Genomic DNA, 16,217 nt, shown 5'->3' with positions numbered 1-16,217 from the left:
GCATAAAACCAGAACAGCCTGCCAGTAACTCCCAGTCTGTTCAGGTTTTATGCTGTTTGCTGCTCATCAGTATCTAAGGTTTGGAAATGAAGCCTTAAAATTTTGAATCTAGTAAGAAAGGTCTTTAATTAAATATATTTTTCAGAGGGACTACAAATTTGTGAAAATATGTATCCAAGTGGTAAAGGATTAAATTTCATTTTATACAAATTATACTTGGGAATATGTGCCACTCTTTGGGATAGCAGGGCTAAATGCATGTCTGTAAAGTGTAGTCCCAGATTAGCCTGTGTAGTACGTAGTAAGCTAATAAGGGACAACACTTTTATGGAAATTATGTTTAAAAGAAGTAGATTGGAAACATAACTTTATTTCTTAATGAGGTCTGCAGCCTCTTTCCCAGACTTCACAGGCTAATCTGGGTGGACACTTCCTGCCCAAGCATTTAGCCATGTGTACTCAGCCAGCCTCATATCACTTCCTGCACAAGCATTTAGCCATGTGTACCCAGCCAGCCTCATATTTAAACTGATATAGCTGAACATTGATATCATAAAATCACTTAAAAGTTCCAGATAACGTTGAAGTCGGAAACAGGTCCTGATAATTTTTCTTTATTAGTTTTTATAAAATTATAAAACAGCCAAGTTTCATTTAATTCTCAGTACTGTTGAAAGGCTGTTGTTATTTTTTCAAATATGTATCTCATTCTTATTTTAATCTCTGCTTTTCGTGAAGTATTGAAATGATGACAAAACGTTTCCTATAAGGCCAAGTATTTTAATCTGAAAACACCTGAGCACATTTCTACATAAGAATGTGTGAACTTTTATTAAATATCTGAACGCTAGTTTGCAATGGAAAACATATTGCATAGTTATTTTGAAATTTAGAACACATTTTTACAAGTTTAAACAAGAGATGTGTTTGTCAGAAACACAATGCCCCCTAATGCACCACTTTTTTTTTTTACCTTTGACATTGAAGGATGACCTTGACCTTGACCTTTCACCACTCAAAATGTGCAGCTCCATGAAATACACATGCATGCCAAATATCAAGTTGCTATGTTCAATATTTCAAAAGTTATTGCAAAACTTTACTAAGTTAAAGTTTTAAATGTTCAACCTTTGACCTTGAAGGATGACCTTGACCTTTCACCACTCAAAATCTGCAGCTCCATGAGATACACATGCATGCCAAATATCAAGTTGCTATGTTCAATATTTCAAAAATTATTATAAAACTTAAATACATTAAAGTTTTAAATTTTTGACCTTGAAGGATGACCTTGACCTTTCACCACTCAAAATGTGCAGCTCCATGAGATGCACATGCATGCCAAATATCAAGTTGCGATGTTCAATATTTCAAAAGTTATTGGAACAAGGGCTGTTTGTAAAACATGCATGCCCCCCATATGGGCTGTCAGTTGTAGTGGCAGCCATTGTGTGAATACGTTTTTTGTCACTGTGACCTTGACCTTTGACCTAATGTAAGTTATCATCCGGAAAACCATTGTACTATTTCGAGTCACTGTGACCTTGACCTTTGACCTAGTGACCTGTGACCTGAAAATCAATAGGGGTCATCTGCCAATCATGATCAAGGGGGGAGTGAGAGGGGGGTATAATGTGGGGTGGGGTAATTTATCAGTTTAAAAAAAAAAAAAAAAAATTTTGGGTGGGGGTGGGGGGTGGCTGAGAGGGGGGTATAATGTGGGGTGTGGTAATTTATAAGATGTTAAAAAAAAATTGGGCGGGGGGGGTGGGGGGGTAGGGGGGTAGGGGAGTGAGAGGGGGGTAAAATGTGGTTTGTGGTAATTTATTAGATGTTTAAATAAAATGGGGGGGGGGGGGTGGGGGTTAGGGGGGAGTGAGAGGGGGGTATAATGTGGGGTTGTGGTAATTTATAAGATGTTTAAAAAAAAAAAATTGGGGGGTGGGGGGTGGGGGGAGTAGGGGGGGGTGGGGGGGGTAGGGGGGTGAGAGGGGGGTATAATGTGGGGTGTGGTAATTTATAAGATGTTTAAAAATAAATATTTTTTTGGGGGGGTGCGGGGTGGGGGGGGGGTAGGGGGATGGGGGGTAGGGGGGTGAGAGGGGGTTATAATGTGGGGTATGGTAATTTATAAGATGTTTAAAAAAAAAATTGGGGTGGGTGGGGGGTGGGGGAGGGTAGGGGGGGTGGGGGATGAGAGGGGGTTATAATGTGGGGTGGGGTATAATTTATAAGATGTTAAAAAAAAATTGGGGGGTGGGGGTGTGTAGAAGGGGGGGTAGAGGGTGTGAGAGGGGGGTTATAATGTGGGGTGTGGTAATTTATAAGATGTTTAAAAAAAATATTGGGGGGGTGGGGGTGGGGGGGTAGGGGGGTGGGGGGTAGGGGGGGTGAGAGGGGGGAATAATGTAGGGTGTGGTAATTTATAAGATGTTTAAAAAAAAAAATTGGGGGGGGGTGGGGGTGGGGTAGGGGGGTGAGAGGGGGTAATAATGTGGGGTGGGGTAATTTATTAGATGTTTACAAAAAAAAATTGAGTTGGGTGGGTGGGGGGGTAGGGGGGTGTAGGGGGGGTGGGGGGTGAGAGGGGGTTATAATGTGGGGTGTGGTAATTTAAAAGATGTTTAAACAAAAAATGGGGGGGTGGGGGGTGGGGTGGGGGTGAGAGGGGTAATAATGTGGGGTGGGGTAATTATTAGATGTTTAAAAAAAAATTGGGGGGGGGGGGGGTAGGGGGGAGTGAGAGGGGGGTATAATAGTGGGGTGTGGTAATTTATTAGATGTTTAAAAAATGGGGGGGGGGTGTGGGGGGTAGGGGGGAGTGAGAGGGTGGTATAATGTGGGGTGGGGTTATTTATTAGATGTTTAACAAAAAAAAATGGGGGGTGTGTGGGTAGGGGGGTGGGGGGGGGGGTAGGAGGGTGGGGGGGGGGTGAGAGGGGGGTTTAATGTGGGGTGTGGTAATTTATTACATGATGTTTAAAAAAAAAATTGGGGGGGGTGATATCCTCTATTCATTAAACATGAAATTTTAACTTATTGCATTTGTTTCCCCTGTATATAAGAAAGATATAATAGTGTATTACCTCCCCTGTCCTGCTTATATTTATATTTATCAACAAAATTAAACATTAACACAATATTTAATATACAAAATATACAAAAAAAATCATATTCTGATAATATTTTTACTGATCCACTTTATTTTACTCTAAGGATGATGTTTCATTGGACTGATAATTATAGATTTAGGATTACAGACCAGTTGCTTCAGTTATATTGTTCAGAGTTGGCCCTGTTGGCGGCGTATGCATTCTTGAGTTATCATCCAAAAACCATTTTACTATTTCGGGTCACCGTGACCTTGATCTTTGACCTAGTGACCTCAAAATCAATAGGGGTCATCTGCGAGTCATGATCAATGTACCTATGAAGTTTCATGATCCTAGGCCCAAGCGTTCTTGAGTTATCATCTGACAACCACCTGGTGGACGGACCGACAGACCGACCGACAGACCGACATGAGCAAAGCAATATACCCCCTCTTCTTCGAAGGGGGGCATAAAAATTTACTGTAACCTTAAAGTTTTGGGACAGAATGACAGACAGACACGCCAAAAACAATATACCCCCCAACTATCAATCTGAGGGCATAAAAAAAGGACTGTTTGTGCATATGCCAAATTTCAGATAACTTGAACTTATAAAATTGTATACACTATGTGATATTGAGATTATGAAATCAAGCTGTGATGTAACAAATTAACTTCACAAAGACAATGCTTTTATCTTACAAAAATGTTCCATTGAGTTTTTGTAGAGAATATGCAAGTATGAAAAGGTAGGCAAGTTGAAAAAAAAAACACTTTTGATGTGTAACCTTTTTCTGTGCCACCATGTCTGCTGAACTTCATCAACATCGATACCATCCTCAGTTTTATCTGACGAGTCAGTTTCATTTGGAATTTTGACTGTAAGAAACAAAGTGTGCAATGATTTATGTGTAACAACAAAAGAAGATATTACAAAAACTTTGTTGATTCATGACCCTGAAAATATATTCTGCAACATTAATTCCAAGGAACTGAACAATTTTTAGCGAGTTTTTAATTTGAAGCTTAATAATGGTCTCTTCAATGGTTAAATTATTTATAATATTATACTTTATTTGGAGGTAAAAAACACAAAAAGTAAAAGATAACTAAAGAGATTTGTATGAAAAACTATGGAAACAAAAAAATACTTGATTTAAGCATGAAACATGTAACTTCAAAATTCAATAGAAAATAATTATATCATATGAAATAACTATGAAACTTGACCAGAACTTGTTTTATAGTGCAAAGTTATCTGTAGATTATGTAAGCCTCCTTCTGGGAAAACTGGCCTAAATGCATTTTGGTTAAGTTCGTCTGTGTGGACTGCACACTAATTTTGGGATTTTTTTGTTTGAACTTAGTGAAAATCAAGTTTAGGCGGAAAATGTCATCCCTGATTGGCCTTTGTGGATTAGACAGGTTAATCTGGGACAACATTTTTTGCCCATGCATTAAGCCCAGTTCTCCTAGACTGAGTCCCATATGCTGAGTCCAGTCACTCACCATGCCGCTGTTTCTCACTTTCTTCCCCTTCCTCTTCATTTTCAGGATCCATCATTTCTGAAAATCAAATAAAACAATGATTTATCACAAAATTCAATAAGTCACTCTAACAAGAGATGTGTTTGTCAGAAACACAATGCCCCCAACTGCGCCGCTTTGATTTATTAAAAAAATAATTATCATTTGGCAGGTACAGATAATTATCTCCCTTTAAAGCTTGTTACTTCCCTTGGATTTGGTTTTTGACTTTTGACCTTGAAGGATGACCATGACCTTACACCACTCAAAATGTGCAGCTCCATGAGATACACATGCATATCAAGTTGCTATCTGAATCGACATAGAAGTTATGAGCATTTTTCGAAACCTAAACGCAAAGTGTGACGGACAGACAGACGGACAGACAGACAGACTGAGGGTCAGTCCGATCACTTATGCCCTCCTTCGGGGGCATAAAAAACAGATACATAATAATAATGTCTAATAGTGTGACACTTCTTATCGAAAAGTAAAAGCTGTTTTTCTTGTTTCAAGAAAGAACTTACATAATGTAACACAACCTATGTAAGTTATCTTAAAAAACAAAATAATTGTTTTTGTTTAAAAAAAAGAAAGAAATTTATTTGCAATTAAACAATTGCATCACATCAATATTTTTTTTGTTTGAAAGAATAATTAAAATTTTATATAATTTATCTGAAACAATTAAATCATATGAATAATGTTTTTGTTTTAGACTTCGTTTGAGAAACACGAGATATAAACATAAATACATGAACAGGACAATAGGAGGCATCTGACAATAGAGGGCCTCCTCAGAATAGGTAGGTAATCAAATCTCAAGATCACTACATGACCTTGCATTCATTTTGTTGGAGACATAAATGTCTATGTAAAGCTTGACAGTGAAACTCACCCTGCATACTGCTTTTGAATTTTGTGAACATGGCAGAATTCCCATGTTGATGAAGCATATCAAAATATACAAATGTATAGGAGTATCAAAATAACATTTCCAGACAAATTGATGCCCCTTTCTGAAATGGAGATAATTTCATAAGAATCTAAACAAAACCCATAGGTGCTTTCTAAATACTTTGAAACTATGCAGATTGGATTTCATAGCAACAGAAAAGCTTTATAGCAGTTGAACATAGTCCCATATTTTTGTGATAAACATAATTGTGTACTCAATGATTCAATGTACTCATAAGGTTTAAGTTGAAGCTTCATATTTGGGCATAGATGGACTTGCAAGCTCTCAGCGCAAAGGCAGCCGTGCACTGCAGGAACCTCAGAAGAGCTTCCATTGAAGTGTGGTCTCCTCTCAGATCTGGAGCCTAAAGGCCTTTGTGTAGGTGCACTGGGATGACTGGCCAATCCTGAACTTTTGATTGGTTGGTGTTGTTTTTGAATGAGTGGGGGTTAAAAGAACCTCAAAACTGGGAGCATTTATAGTCTAATAAGTGGTAGCATAAGAAGCCTGATAATGAGCCTTCAATTAAGAGCTCTAAGCAGCCCCAACTTGGGGCCAGTAGGGGGTAGTGGATTCACCAGCAGCCCCAACAAGGAGCCAGTAAAGGTAGTGATAACTCACCAGCTGGCTCTAAGCAGCCCCAACAAGGGGCCAGTAGATGTAGTGATGACTCACAAGCAGCCCCAACAAGGGGCCAGTAGGGGTAGTGATGACTCACCAGCAGCCCCCACAAGGGGCCAGTAGAGGTAGTGATAACTCACCAGCAGCTTTAACTAGGGGCCAGTAGAGGTAGTAATAACTCACCAGCTGGCTCTAAGCAGCCCCAACAAGGGGCCAGTAGGGGTAGTGATGACTCACAAACAGCCCCAACAAGGGGCCAGTAGGGGTAGTGATGACTCACCAGCTGGACTCTAAGCAGCCCCAACAAGGGGCCAGTAGGGGTAGTGATGACTCACCAGCAGTCCCAACTAGGGGCCAGTAGGGGCAGTGTTCACACACCAGCAGACCCAACTAGGGGCCAGTAGGGGTAGTGTTGACTCACCAGCAGCCCCAACTAGGGGTCAGTAGGGGCAGTGTTGACTCACCAGCAGCTCCAACTAGGGGCCAGTAGGGGTAGTGATGACTCACCAGCAGCCCCCACAAGGGGCCAGTAGAGGTAGTGATAACTCACCAGCAGCTTTAACTAGGGGCCAGTAGAGGTAGTAATAACTCACCAGCTGGCTCTAAGCAGCCCCAACAAGGGGCCAGTAGGGGTAGTGATGACTCACAAACAGCCCCAACAAGGGGCCAGTAGGGGTAGTGATGACTCACCAGCTGGACTCTAAGCAGCCCCAACAAGGGGCCAGTAGGGGTAGTGATGACTCACCAGCAGTCCCAACTAGGGGGCAGTGTTCACTCACCAGCAGACCCAACTAGGGGCCAGTAGGGGTAGTGTTGACTCACCAGCAGCCCCAACTAGGGGTCAGTAGGGGCAGTGTTGACTCACCAGCAGCTCCAACTAGGGGCCAGTAGGGGTAGTGTTGACTCACCAGCAGCTCCAACTAGGGGCCAGTAGGGGCAGTGATGACTCACCAGCAGCCCCAACAAGGGACCAGTAGGGGTAGTGTTGACTTACCAGCTTGTGTAATCCAGTCTAAATATCCCCTCAAGTCCTCCTCAAGTTGTTGTTTCTCTCGTAACTTCTGGAAGTCGCCCCGGGCCTTTGCCTTCTCTCTCTCCTTAGAAAACTCTCTGAAATAATTATGAACAAACTGGTTAGCATTTCAATGAACAAACTGGTTAGCATTTCAATGAACAAACTGGTTAGCATTTTAATCAATGTTTTCTAAGACTTCCCAGCAGCACAGGCAGATTTCAGCTTGCTGCTGTGTTGTTTACATATTGATGATTATATTGTCTTCTTTAAAAAAAGAATTTCATAAAATAAGAGAGGTTGAAGAAAACATGTATGATCAAAAGCCTTTCAAACAACTTAACAGTATTGGAAGAGTTCAAAAGCATTTTACACATGTATATGCTTCCACTTTTAGATAACATTTTCCTAACCCCAAACAGTAATACTGTCCCTTTAATAAAAGCTCCATTTGAACAGATGACTGAGACAAACATAAATCTTGTTTGGGAGCCATTGCCTGCCACAGGGAAATTCATCTAACAGTTTTCCCATTTACTTTGTGCTCTGGAAAAATTGTGATTGGTTTCTTTGAAAATGTCTGATGTCTGCCATGATATGCAATCTGCTTGTGGCTGCAACATTAATTGATGATAATTGCATTTCAGAACTGTAGAAACACAAATCCATCATTACTTGCACAACTGTTTTATCTGTGTAGCTATCCTATATTAGATTACAGCAATTTAATGCCTGACCTATGCAAGATCATTTCTAAATCTTGAACTTGTGCTATTCCCTGCCAAATCTCTCATATGCAGACAACAATAAGCTTGAAATCTTCTTAATGGTGTACAGATGTCTGACAGACAAACATAACATCATGTTTTCCAAAACAAATCATGCACATGTTGATCATGCTGTAACAGATAAACCACTCCTTCACCATATTGAAAAAGATAAGATTAATTGCATATTAATTATATAAGTTATTTTGGCAAAAAGGCAATTTTTCTGACAAACATTTTCGATACTACCAGGTATACAGTAAAGTTTTTTACTTGTTTTTATAAAATTATTCCCATCCTCATCCTTATTCTCATCATCATCACTATTTGCATCATTCATCATGAATACCATAATTGTCTGCCCATCATGATCACAATTGTCATTATCAGTATCATTGTCTTATAGTGGTTATCATCATCATGATCATAATGATCACCCTTGCCATAATCATTCTCATTGTCATATAATGGTTATCATCTTCTAATACATGATCACCATTGCGATTCTCAGTATCATTGCCTTATAATTAGTGGTTATCATCTTCTAATACATGATCACCATTGCCATTATGAGTATCATTGCCTTATAGTGGTTATCATCTTCTAATACATGATCACCATTGCCATTATGAGTATCATTGCCTTATAGTGGTTATCATCTTCAAATAATATAAAATCTATGATTTAGACTTGTTATGGTTAAGGAACCAATCATGAACACAAGTTCATGAATAAAGCAGCTATTTGTTGTGCATGAAAGGTTCATTCAATGTTCATGAACATTTCATGAGTGTGTACTATTAATACAGAAAAGTGGTACAAAGAACACACTGTATTTACTGTATAAGGTAAAGGGAGCAAAGAGCAAGCGCACTTGCATGGTACTGACCAATGAGTGGTACAAAGTACACAGAGCAAAGGGTCAGACTAAACTGGCAAACAAGTTGTGTAAAAAACACAGAGCATGTCCCTATGCATGTAACTGGCAAATTTAATGATACAATTAACACAAACCAATGGATTTCTACAGAACATGGATCACAGAGAAATGGCACTTGTATGGTACTGGAAACAGCCAACTTACCCACTGAGGACACCAAGAACGAGGTTGAGAACGAAGAAGGAGCCAATGATGATCAGGCTGGCAAAGTACGTCCAGGGCCACTCATTCCCCATTGCATCATTGATCTGAAACAAGGGGGTTATTTGGCAGGTTACATCTTGTGCTTCTGATTTGCACGTGTCAAAACAGTGGGCATATGGTACGCAGTGAATTAGTTTTTTTGGACCACTGTGTGTGGTTGATCATGGATCTGTGGTTTAAAGGCATGTTACAAATTGTTTGTACTAATAGCCTGAAAGCAAGGGGCTAATTAAATTTATCTCTGGCTTAAAGAACATTAGAAATATATAGTTTAGTTTGGCTGAAAGAAATTACACTTTCTTGTAGTGATTGCAAAATGCTTCAGGCCAGTGGACTGAAAATGAATATGAAGACTGGCTTGAATTAATTTCCATAATAAAGGATAAAAACTTTAAACAGGATATTTGCCTAACAAATTAAAGATCTGTTTCAAAAATGAATAATTGAAAATAAACCAGCATTTCAAGAAAACGTCATGCTACTCCATATATAGCCTTTTGAATACAATAACTAACTAATAAACATATATACAACAACATGTTGCCTTCAATAATAGCTATTGCCCACCTGTGGAAGCATGGTAAGTATGGATTTATCTGTCCATTAAAATAAGTCATAGTCCAAAATTAGGTCAATGACCATATCAAAATTAGGTCAGATTATGTGAGTGTGCTGAGAGTTGAATTGAAGTATCAGAGCTTTTTAGAAAGTAGTACATTTGATTTAACCAATAATTTTTACATTCTAAATTTGTCAATGTCTAAAAGTACATCAATGTCAAGGTCAAGAGTTGTTGTTAGTTTCTTGAGAATGTTCATAGGTATCATCCATGGAAGTATACAAGTTTTGTAAAAGGCATTATTGGTGTTAAAGTAAATGCAACATTTGAGGTTAAACCAGAATTTGGAACTTCTGAATAAGTTTAACTCTTTCAGTGCGGGAACCGAATTTTGAAGGCCTTTGCAAACAGTTTGGATCCAGATGAGACGCCACAGAACGTGGCGTCTCATCTGGATCCAAACTGTTTGCTATTCTGATAGTATTCTTTGAATAAAAATCGGAGAAAATGCTAATTTTAGAAATTCAACAGACGACATTTTAGCAGACGACAAATTTCCCAGCATGCAAAGGGTTAAGTCCAAACGAAGGTCAATGTCAAGGTGGAAATGAGTTCAGTTGATTTGTGTGTGTTGAAAGTGTTAGTGAGTGCTCAGTGTTAAATCTGAATTGGGATCATCTATATTAGTATAAAAGTATGCCAATGTCAAGGTCAAAATGAGACTAAGTGATTTAAGTGTGGATAGTGTTAGAATATAACATCCATTCATGTATTAGATCTTTGTAGGAAGCATAATTTATGTAATAAAACACATGTTGTTTAGGGTTAACCTAGTACTAAGGTTCTGAGAAAAGGAAGATCATTTGGCCAACCACTACATGCTTCTCAACATGAAGAAAAAAAAATTCTGGGGGGGGAGGGGGCATTAAAAGACAGACAAAAGTAGAAAGTCTTGTTGCTTTGCACATCTTTCATTTGGTAAATAAACAGCCCTCACGGAATACCCTTAAAAAACATACAAAAGCACTCTGCCTGGTGAAAGGTAATCCCCCTTGGCTTACATCATAAAGCACGTCAGTCCATCCCTCCATGGTGATGCACTGGAACACGGTGAGCATGGCAAGGCCGATGTTGTCAAAGTTAGTGATCCCGTCGTTGGGCCCATCCCACCCTGTTGCACACACGTGGCCCGCGGTGGCGTCGCACTTGTATCCCTTCCCACACGGATTTTGATCTTCACTGGCATACTCCGCTATAAAGACATATATTAAATATTATACTCTGAGAAAACGGGGTTTAATGCATGTGTGTTTAGTGTCGTCCCAGATAAGCCGGTGCAGTCTGCACAGGCTAATCAGCGACGACACTTTCAGCTTAACATAATTTTTGCTAAGAAGAGACCTCATTTAAGCCCACACAAAAAGACCATTACAGCTGAAAGTATTGTCTCCGAATAGCCTGTGCAAACTGAACAGGCTAATCTAGATTAATACGTTATAAGCATGCATTAAGCCCCAATGTCTCAAAGCAAGGCTCATATCTATTATCAAGAGACCTCATTATATCCAGGACCCAGTCTTTCAAAACTTTAAAAGCATATTAAACCTTATAGTATTGAAGCAAACATGTCTTTTAATAATTATAAATGTGTAAGCTTATTTTATTTCCTTTTTTGTTATTAGTATGTTTTGTACTAACATGTTAAAGAGAGCACAAGTAAAAATTAATAAATATTGATATAAAACTCAGGAATGACAACAACCTACCACCAAATTAACAACATGACTAATTCATTTCAATTGCGAAGTTGGAAGACACTCATTAAAAAGAAAGTCATACATGTATAGCATTCTAAACATTTAAAGCCCCTGAACACCATAATTAATTTACTGCATGTTCAAATGATATCAGTTCTTAGTATCACAGAAAAGTATTTTGTTTATAAGAAATCATTTTAATAATGCTTCAAAGCGTTTGGGCAAATGATGATTCATTTATACCAAACTATCATTATTTTGTCTAGAAGAAACAAACGAAGCAAAGTTTTACTTTTTGAAAGAGTGTTGCATCGGTGCTTTACAGTCCTATTTTTGTTCAGGGAAAACTGGACTTAATGCATTTATGGAAATTGTCATCCCAGATTAACCTGTGCAGTCCCCATAGGCTGATCAGGGACAACACTTACACCAACACTTCAGGGACAACACTTACACCAACACTTACACCAACACTTCAGGGACAACACTTACACCAACACTGGATTTTTGTTTAGAAGACACTTCCTTTCAACAAAAACGTACATGAAAGCAGAAGGTGTTGTCCCTGAGTACCGTATGCATACTGCACAGAATAATCTGACAAGACACTTAAGGCCCATTTTCCCAGTTCAGTGACTGCTCTTACTTGTTCCATTGATGAAGCACGTTTCATGCAGTTTTCCTGAGAAGAGCTCCAGACCAATAATGGCGTAGATGATGATCACAAAGATGACAAGGAGACCAATGTGGAATAAAGGCACCATTGCCCGCACGATAGAGTTGAGGACCACCTGCAAACCTGAAATAGACGAATATTACTGTGATTGAGGTAAAACCAAGATGAGGGACAAAAACAACAGTGATGAGAGAAAACAAAATGGTGATTTCTGAATTACTTATAATTCAAGCCGCACACCGACTAGATTTGAGAGAACTAGAGCTTTGTCACAGACGTGACGAATACCCCCACATGCCGCATTGACACATAATATTCTGCATGTCGTCTTCACAAAAAAACAGCGGACACCATGCTCAATTTTTAAAACGCACTAAGTGACCCCTTGACCTAGTTTTTGACCCAGAAAGGTCCATGTTCTAACTTGGCCGTAAGATCATCTTCATAAAACTTCTGACCAAGTTTGGTGAAGATCGGATGTAAACTACTTGAATTAGAGAGCTGACACCATGCTGAATGTTAAAAAACGCAATAAGTGACCCCATGACCTAGTTTTAGGCCCGGAATGGCCTATGTTAAAACTTGTCCTAGAGATCATTTAGATAAAACTTGTGACCAAGTTTGGTGAGGATTGGATGAAAACTACTTGAATTAGAGAGCAGACAACATGGTGAGGTTTAAAATGCACTAAGATACCCTGTGACCTAGTTTTTGACCCGGCATGACCCATATTCACACTTGAACTAGACATCATCTAGATACAACTTCTGACCAAGTTTGGTGAAGATTGGATGAAAATTACTTGAATTAGAGAGCGGACAACATGGTGAGGTTTAAAACACACTAAGAGACCCCGTGACCTAGTTTTTGACCCCGCATGACCCATATTCAAACTTGAACTAGACATCATCTAGATACAACTTATGACCAAGTTTGGTGAAGATTGGATGAAAACTACTTAAATTAGAGAGCGGACAACATTGTGATGTTTAAAACGCCCTAAGTGACCCCTTCACCTTGTTTTTGACTCGGCATGACCCATATTCAAACTTGCCCTAGACATTATCAAGATACAACTTCTGACCAATTTTGGTGAAGATTGGATAAAAAACTACTTGAATTAGAGAGCAGACAACATGGTGAGGTTTAAAACACACTAAGTGACCCCGTGACCTAGTTTTTGACCCGGCATGGCCCATGTTCGAACTTGACCTACACATCATCTAGTTACAACTTCTGACCAAGTGTGGTGAAGATTGGATTTAAATTACTTGAAATAGAGAGCGGACACCATGCTCAATGTGTAAAACGTACTAAGTGACCCGGTGACCTAGTTTTTGACCCGGCAAGGCCCATGTTCAAACTTGGCCTAGACATCATGTAGATACAACTTCTGACCAAGTTTGGTGAAGATCCGATGAAAACTACTTGAATTAGAGAGCGGACAAAATGCTGAATGTTTAAAACGCACTAAGTGACCACGTGACCTAGTTTTTGACCCGGCATGGCCCATGTTGGAACTTGGCCTTAAGATCATCTAGATACAAATTCTGACCAAGTTTGGTGAAGATCGGATGAAAACTACTTGAATTAGAGAGCGGACACTTTATACGGACCGACCGACAGACCGACAGACAAGCTCACTCCTATATACCCCCCTAAACTTCGTTTGTGGGGGTATAAAAAAACATGGACATCTGAATTATCAATAATTTAACCACAAATCTATTAAAAACTGTGATTTTTGATAAACTAATTATTTTACTTTAACTTGTACTTGCAAACTTACATGTAATTATTGAAAATGTATTTAATCTAATTTTAGGCTTATAGAGCTCTCAGGTCCATTCTTTAAAAGAACCAGTTATTAACTCTTTCAGTGCTGGATACGAATTTTGAAGGCCTTTGCAAACAGTTTGGATCCAGATGAGACGCCACAGAACTTGGTGTCTTATCAGGATCCAAACTGTTTGCTATTCTGATAGTATTCTTTGAAAAAAATCGAAGAAAATGCTCATTTTAGAAATTCAGCAGACAACATTTTAGCAGACGACAAATTTCCCAGCATGCTAAAGGTTAAATATCTTTGGAGAGATCTGGAGAAAGCTCCTTTACAGAAGTTATTTTACGCCATCTTATAAGCAAGTCAAAGCAAAATATAGCAAACATGATGTTTGTTAAGGTGCAGGCCATGTCTCACAGATCTCACAGTCAAGCTGCCTTTTCGCCAAAAATATGGTACAAATATCAATCAAATGAGACAGAAATTCTAAGGCACAGTATTCTAATATATGTGCTTACACATGTCAAAAAACTACCCCTTATGGCCAGCATATGTATTAGGGCACTGAAATTGAGCTTGACACTGTTGCAAATTAATTTTTGCCAGTTGCATTCACATCAATAATCCCACATCTGACACGGTAACTCATGCGATTAAAACTTGAAAAATGATTCTATTGCCAGTCAGTTTTCTGCTTAATATCCAATCATAAGCCAAAGCTCTTGGGATCTCAAAGGCACTATTGAGAAGGGCTATTAATCAAGTAACTTTAAACATGGAACATTTCCCCTTGGATTTGTCATTTCTATTTCTAAAGATCTAAATTGTATGTCTACATAGACACATTTTAGTTTAGAGTCCACTCAAGCTTTTAACAAAAGGTGAATAACCTTTAACAGTAATTCAGCCGCTCTTTGTCAAAAGGGGGCTTAATGAATGAGCTTTAAGTGTCGTCCAAGAACAGGGACGACGCCTTCCGCTTTTAGTGTTATTTTCATTTAAAGGAAGACTGTTATTGATGAAAATACAGTTTAGGTGGAAAATGTCGTCCCTGATAAGCGTGTGCAGACTGCAGAGGTTAATCTGGGACGTCACTTTATGCACATGCATTAAACCCCCTTTTCACAGAGCATTGTTCAATTATTTGTAATTGTCTGGGTCAGTTCTAGAAGTTGTCTGCTGAAATAGTTGAAGACCCATCTCAGTAAACATGAATTAATACATAATTTACTTATGTTCAATACATGTGACCTGGTTTGTAACCACATGTGACCAAGTTCAAAGTCAGCCCAGATATTATTGGGCCAAATGTTCTGACTGAGTTTCATGAGATGCAATAAATGTAACCTATAGAGTGTTCACAAGGTAAATGTTGATGACCATTTTTGTGTTATACCTGATATAACAAAGACCAGTTATAGGGCTCTACCTAATTAAAACTGGTTTAAAATCATGCAGCTTTAACCTAAATGTTAGTCAGCTTTCTCTAACATTTCCCAATATAGATATTTAAGTGATTTTTCATCCCAAAATCAATAAGAACGAGTCCTATACCAAAGAGAATTGAGAAACCACTGAAAATGCGCATCAGATGATGCACAGCTATCACATAGTCGATAGAATAACAACCCAATTCATGGTAAAAACATTCTTTATTATAGTGATCGTATAGTTCGCATTGTAAAACATCTATGAGCCGAGCACCTCCGTCCAGTCGTGACGGCTAACCAAACTCGACTCTCTCTAATACAAAATCTTGAAGTATTTATACAGAACATTTGTAACTATCAACTTTCATTAATTGAGTTGATAAAGAACTACTTATAAATTATTAAGGAAATCAGTCTTTATCAATACCCCATTAATTTCTGAATATTGATCTTTTCCAACATGTAGGAAATGTACACTTTAAACAAGCAAACGTATTTCAATAGGGTGTACTATGTTATACAGCCGATCACTGACAAAAGGAGTTCAAAACATCTCATCATGAACACGTTGTGCTAAGGTGGGCAAAAAATATGAAACATAGGATGCAAGCGAAACATGGGAAATCTGCTAGGTCTGTTTTCAATTATTTCCTATTATTGCAATGGAAACATGCAGTTCAACAGAAAGATTGATAATTGAGTCATACTTGGTGGTATTTGGGAAGTATTTGTGTGTGTTAAAATGTCCAAAATTATCCTGTAAAGTCAGTCAGCACAGGCTAATCAGGCATGGCTCTAATTTCCTCTTTCATTTCATTGTTTGTTTAAAGTAAGTCACTTGTAAAAGAAACTCCATTCTGGGTAGAAACTGAAGTCCTTAATCAGTCTGTG

At 38.7% G+C, this 16,217-nt stretch overlaps 1 protein-coding gene across 1 annotated transcript in view; it reads right to left on the bottom strand.

Moving 5' to 3' along the window:
- Nucleotides 1-16,217, bottom strand: part of LOC127857582 (muscle calcium channel subunit alpha-1-like) — a 175,743-nt gene that overhangs the window by 78,573 nt on the left and 80,953 nt on the right. The window contains exons 6-11 of the mRNA XM_052394059.1: nucleotides 12,084-12,236; nucleotides 10,742-10,932; nucleotides 9,062-9,165; nucleotides 7,193-7,308; nucleotides 4,602-4,658; nucleotides 3,881-3,971 (exon numbers count right to left, since the gene is read on the bottom strand). Of these exons, the coding sequence (XP_052250019.1) occupies nucleotides 3,881-3,971; nucleotides 4,602-4,658; nucleotides 7,193-7,308; nucleotides 9,062-9,165; nucleotides 10,742-10,932; nucleotides 12,084-12,236 (712 nt within the window). The remainder of the gene's footprint in view (nucleotides 1-3,880; nucleotides 3,972-4,601; nucleotides 4,659-7,192; nucleotides 7,309-9,061; nucleotides 9,166-10,741; nucleotides 10,933-12,083; nucleotides 12,237-16,217) is intronic.

The sequence above is a fragment of the Dreissena polymorpha genome, chromosome 1 (assembly GCF_020536995.1).
Source record: "Dreissena polymorpha isolate Duluth1 chromosome 1, UMN_Dpol_1.0, whole genome shotgun sequence".
Classification (NCBI taxonomy): domain Eukaryota; kingdom Metazoa; phylum Mollusca; class Bivalvia; order Myida; family Dreissenidae; genus Dreissena; species Dreissena polymorpha.
The sequence above is the reverse complement of the archived record's forward strand: the minus strand, read 5'-3'. Positions and strand labels throughout refer to the sequence as shown.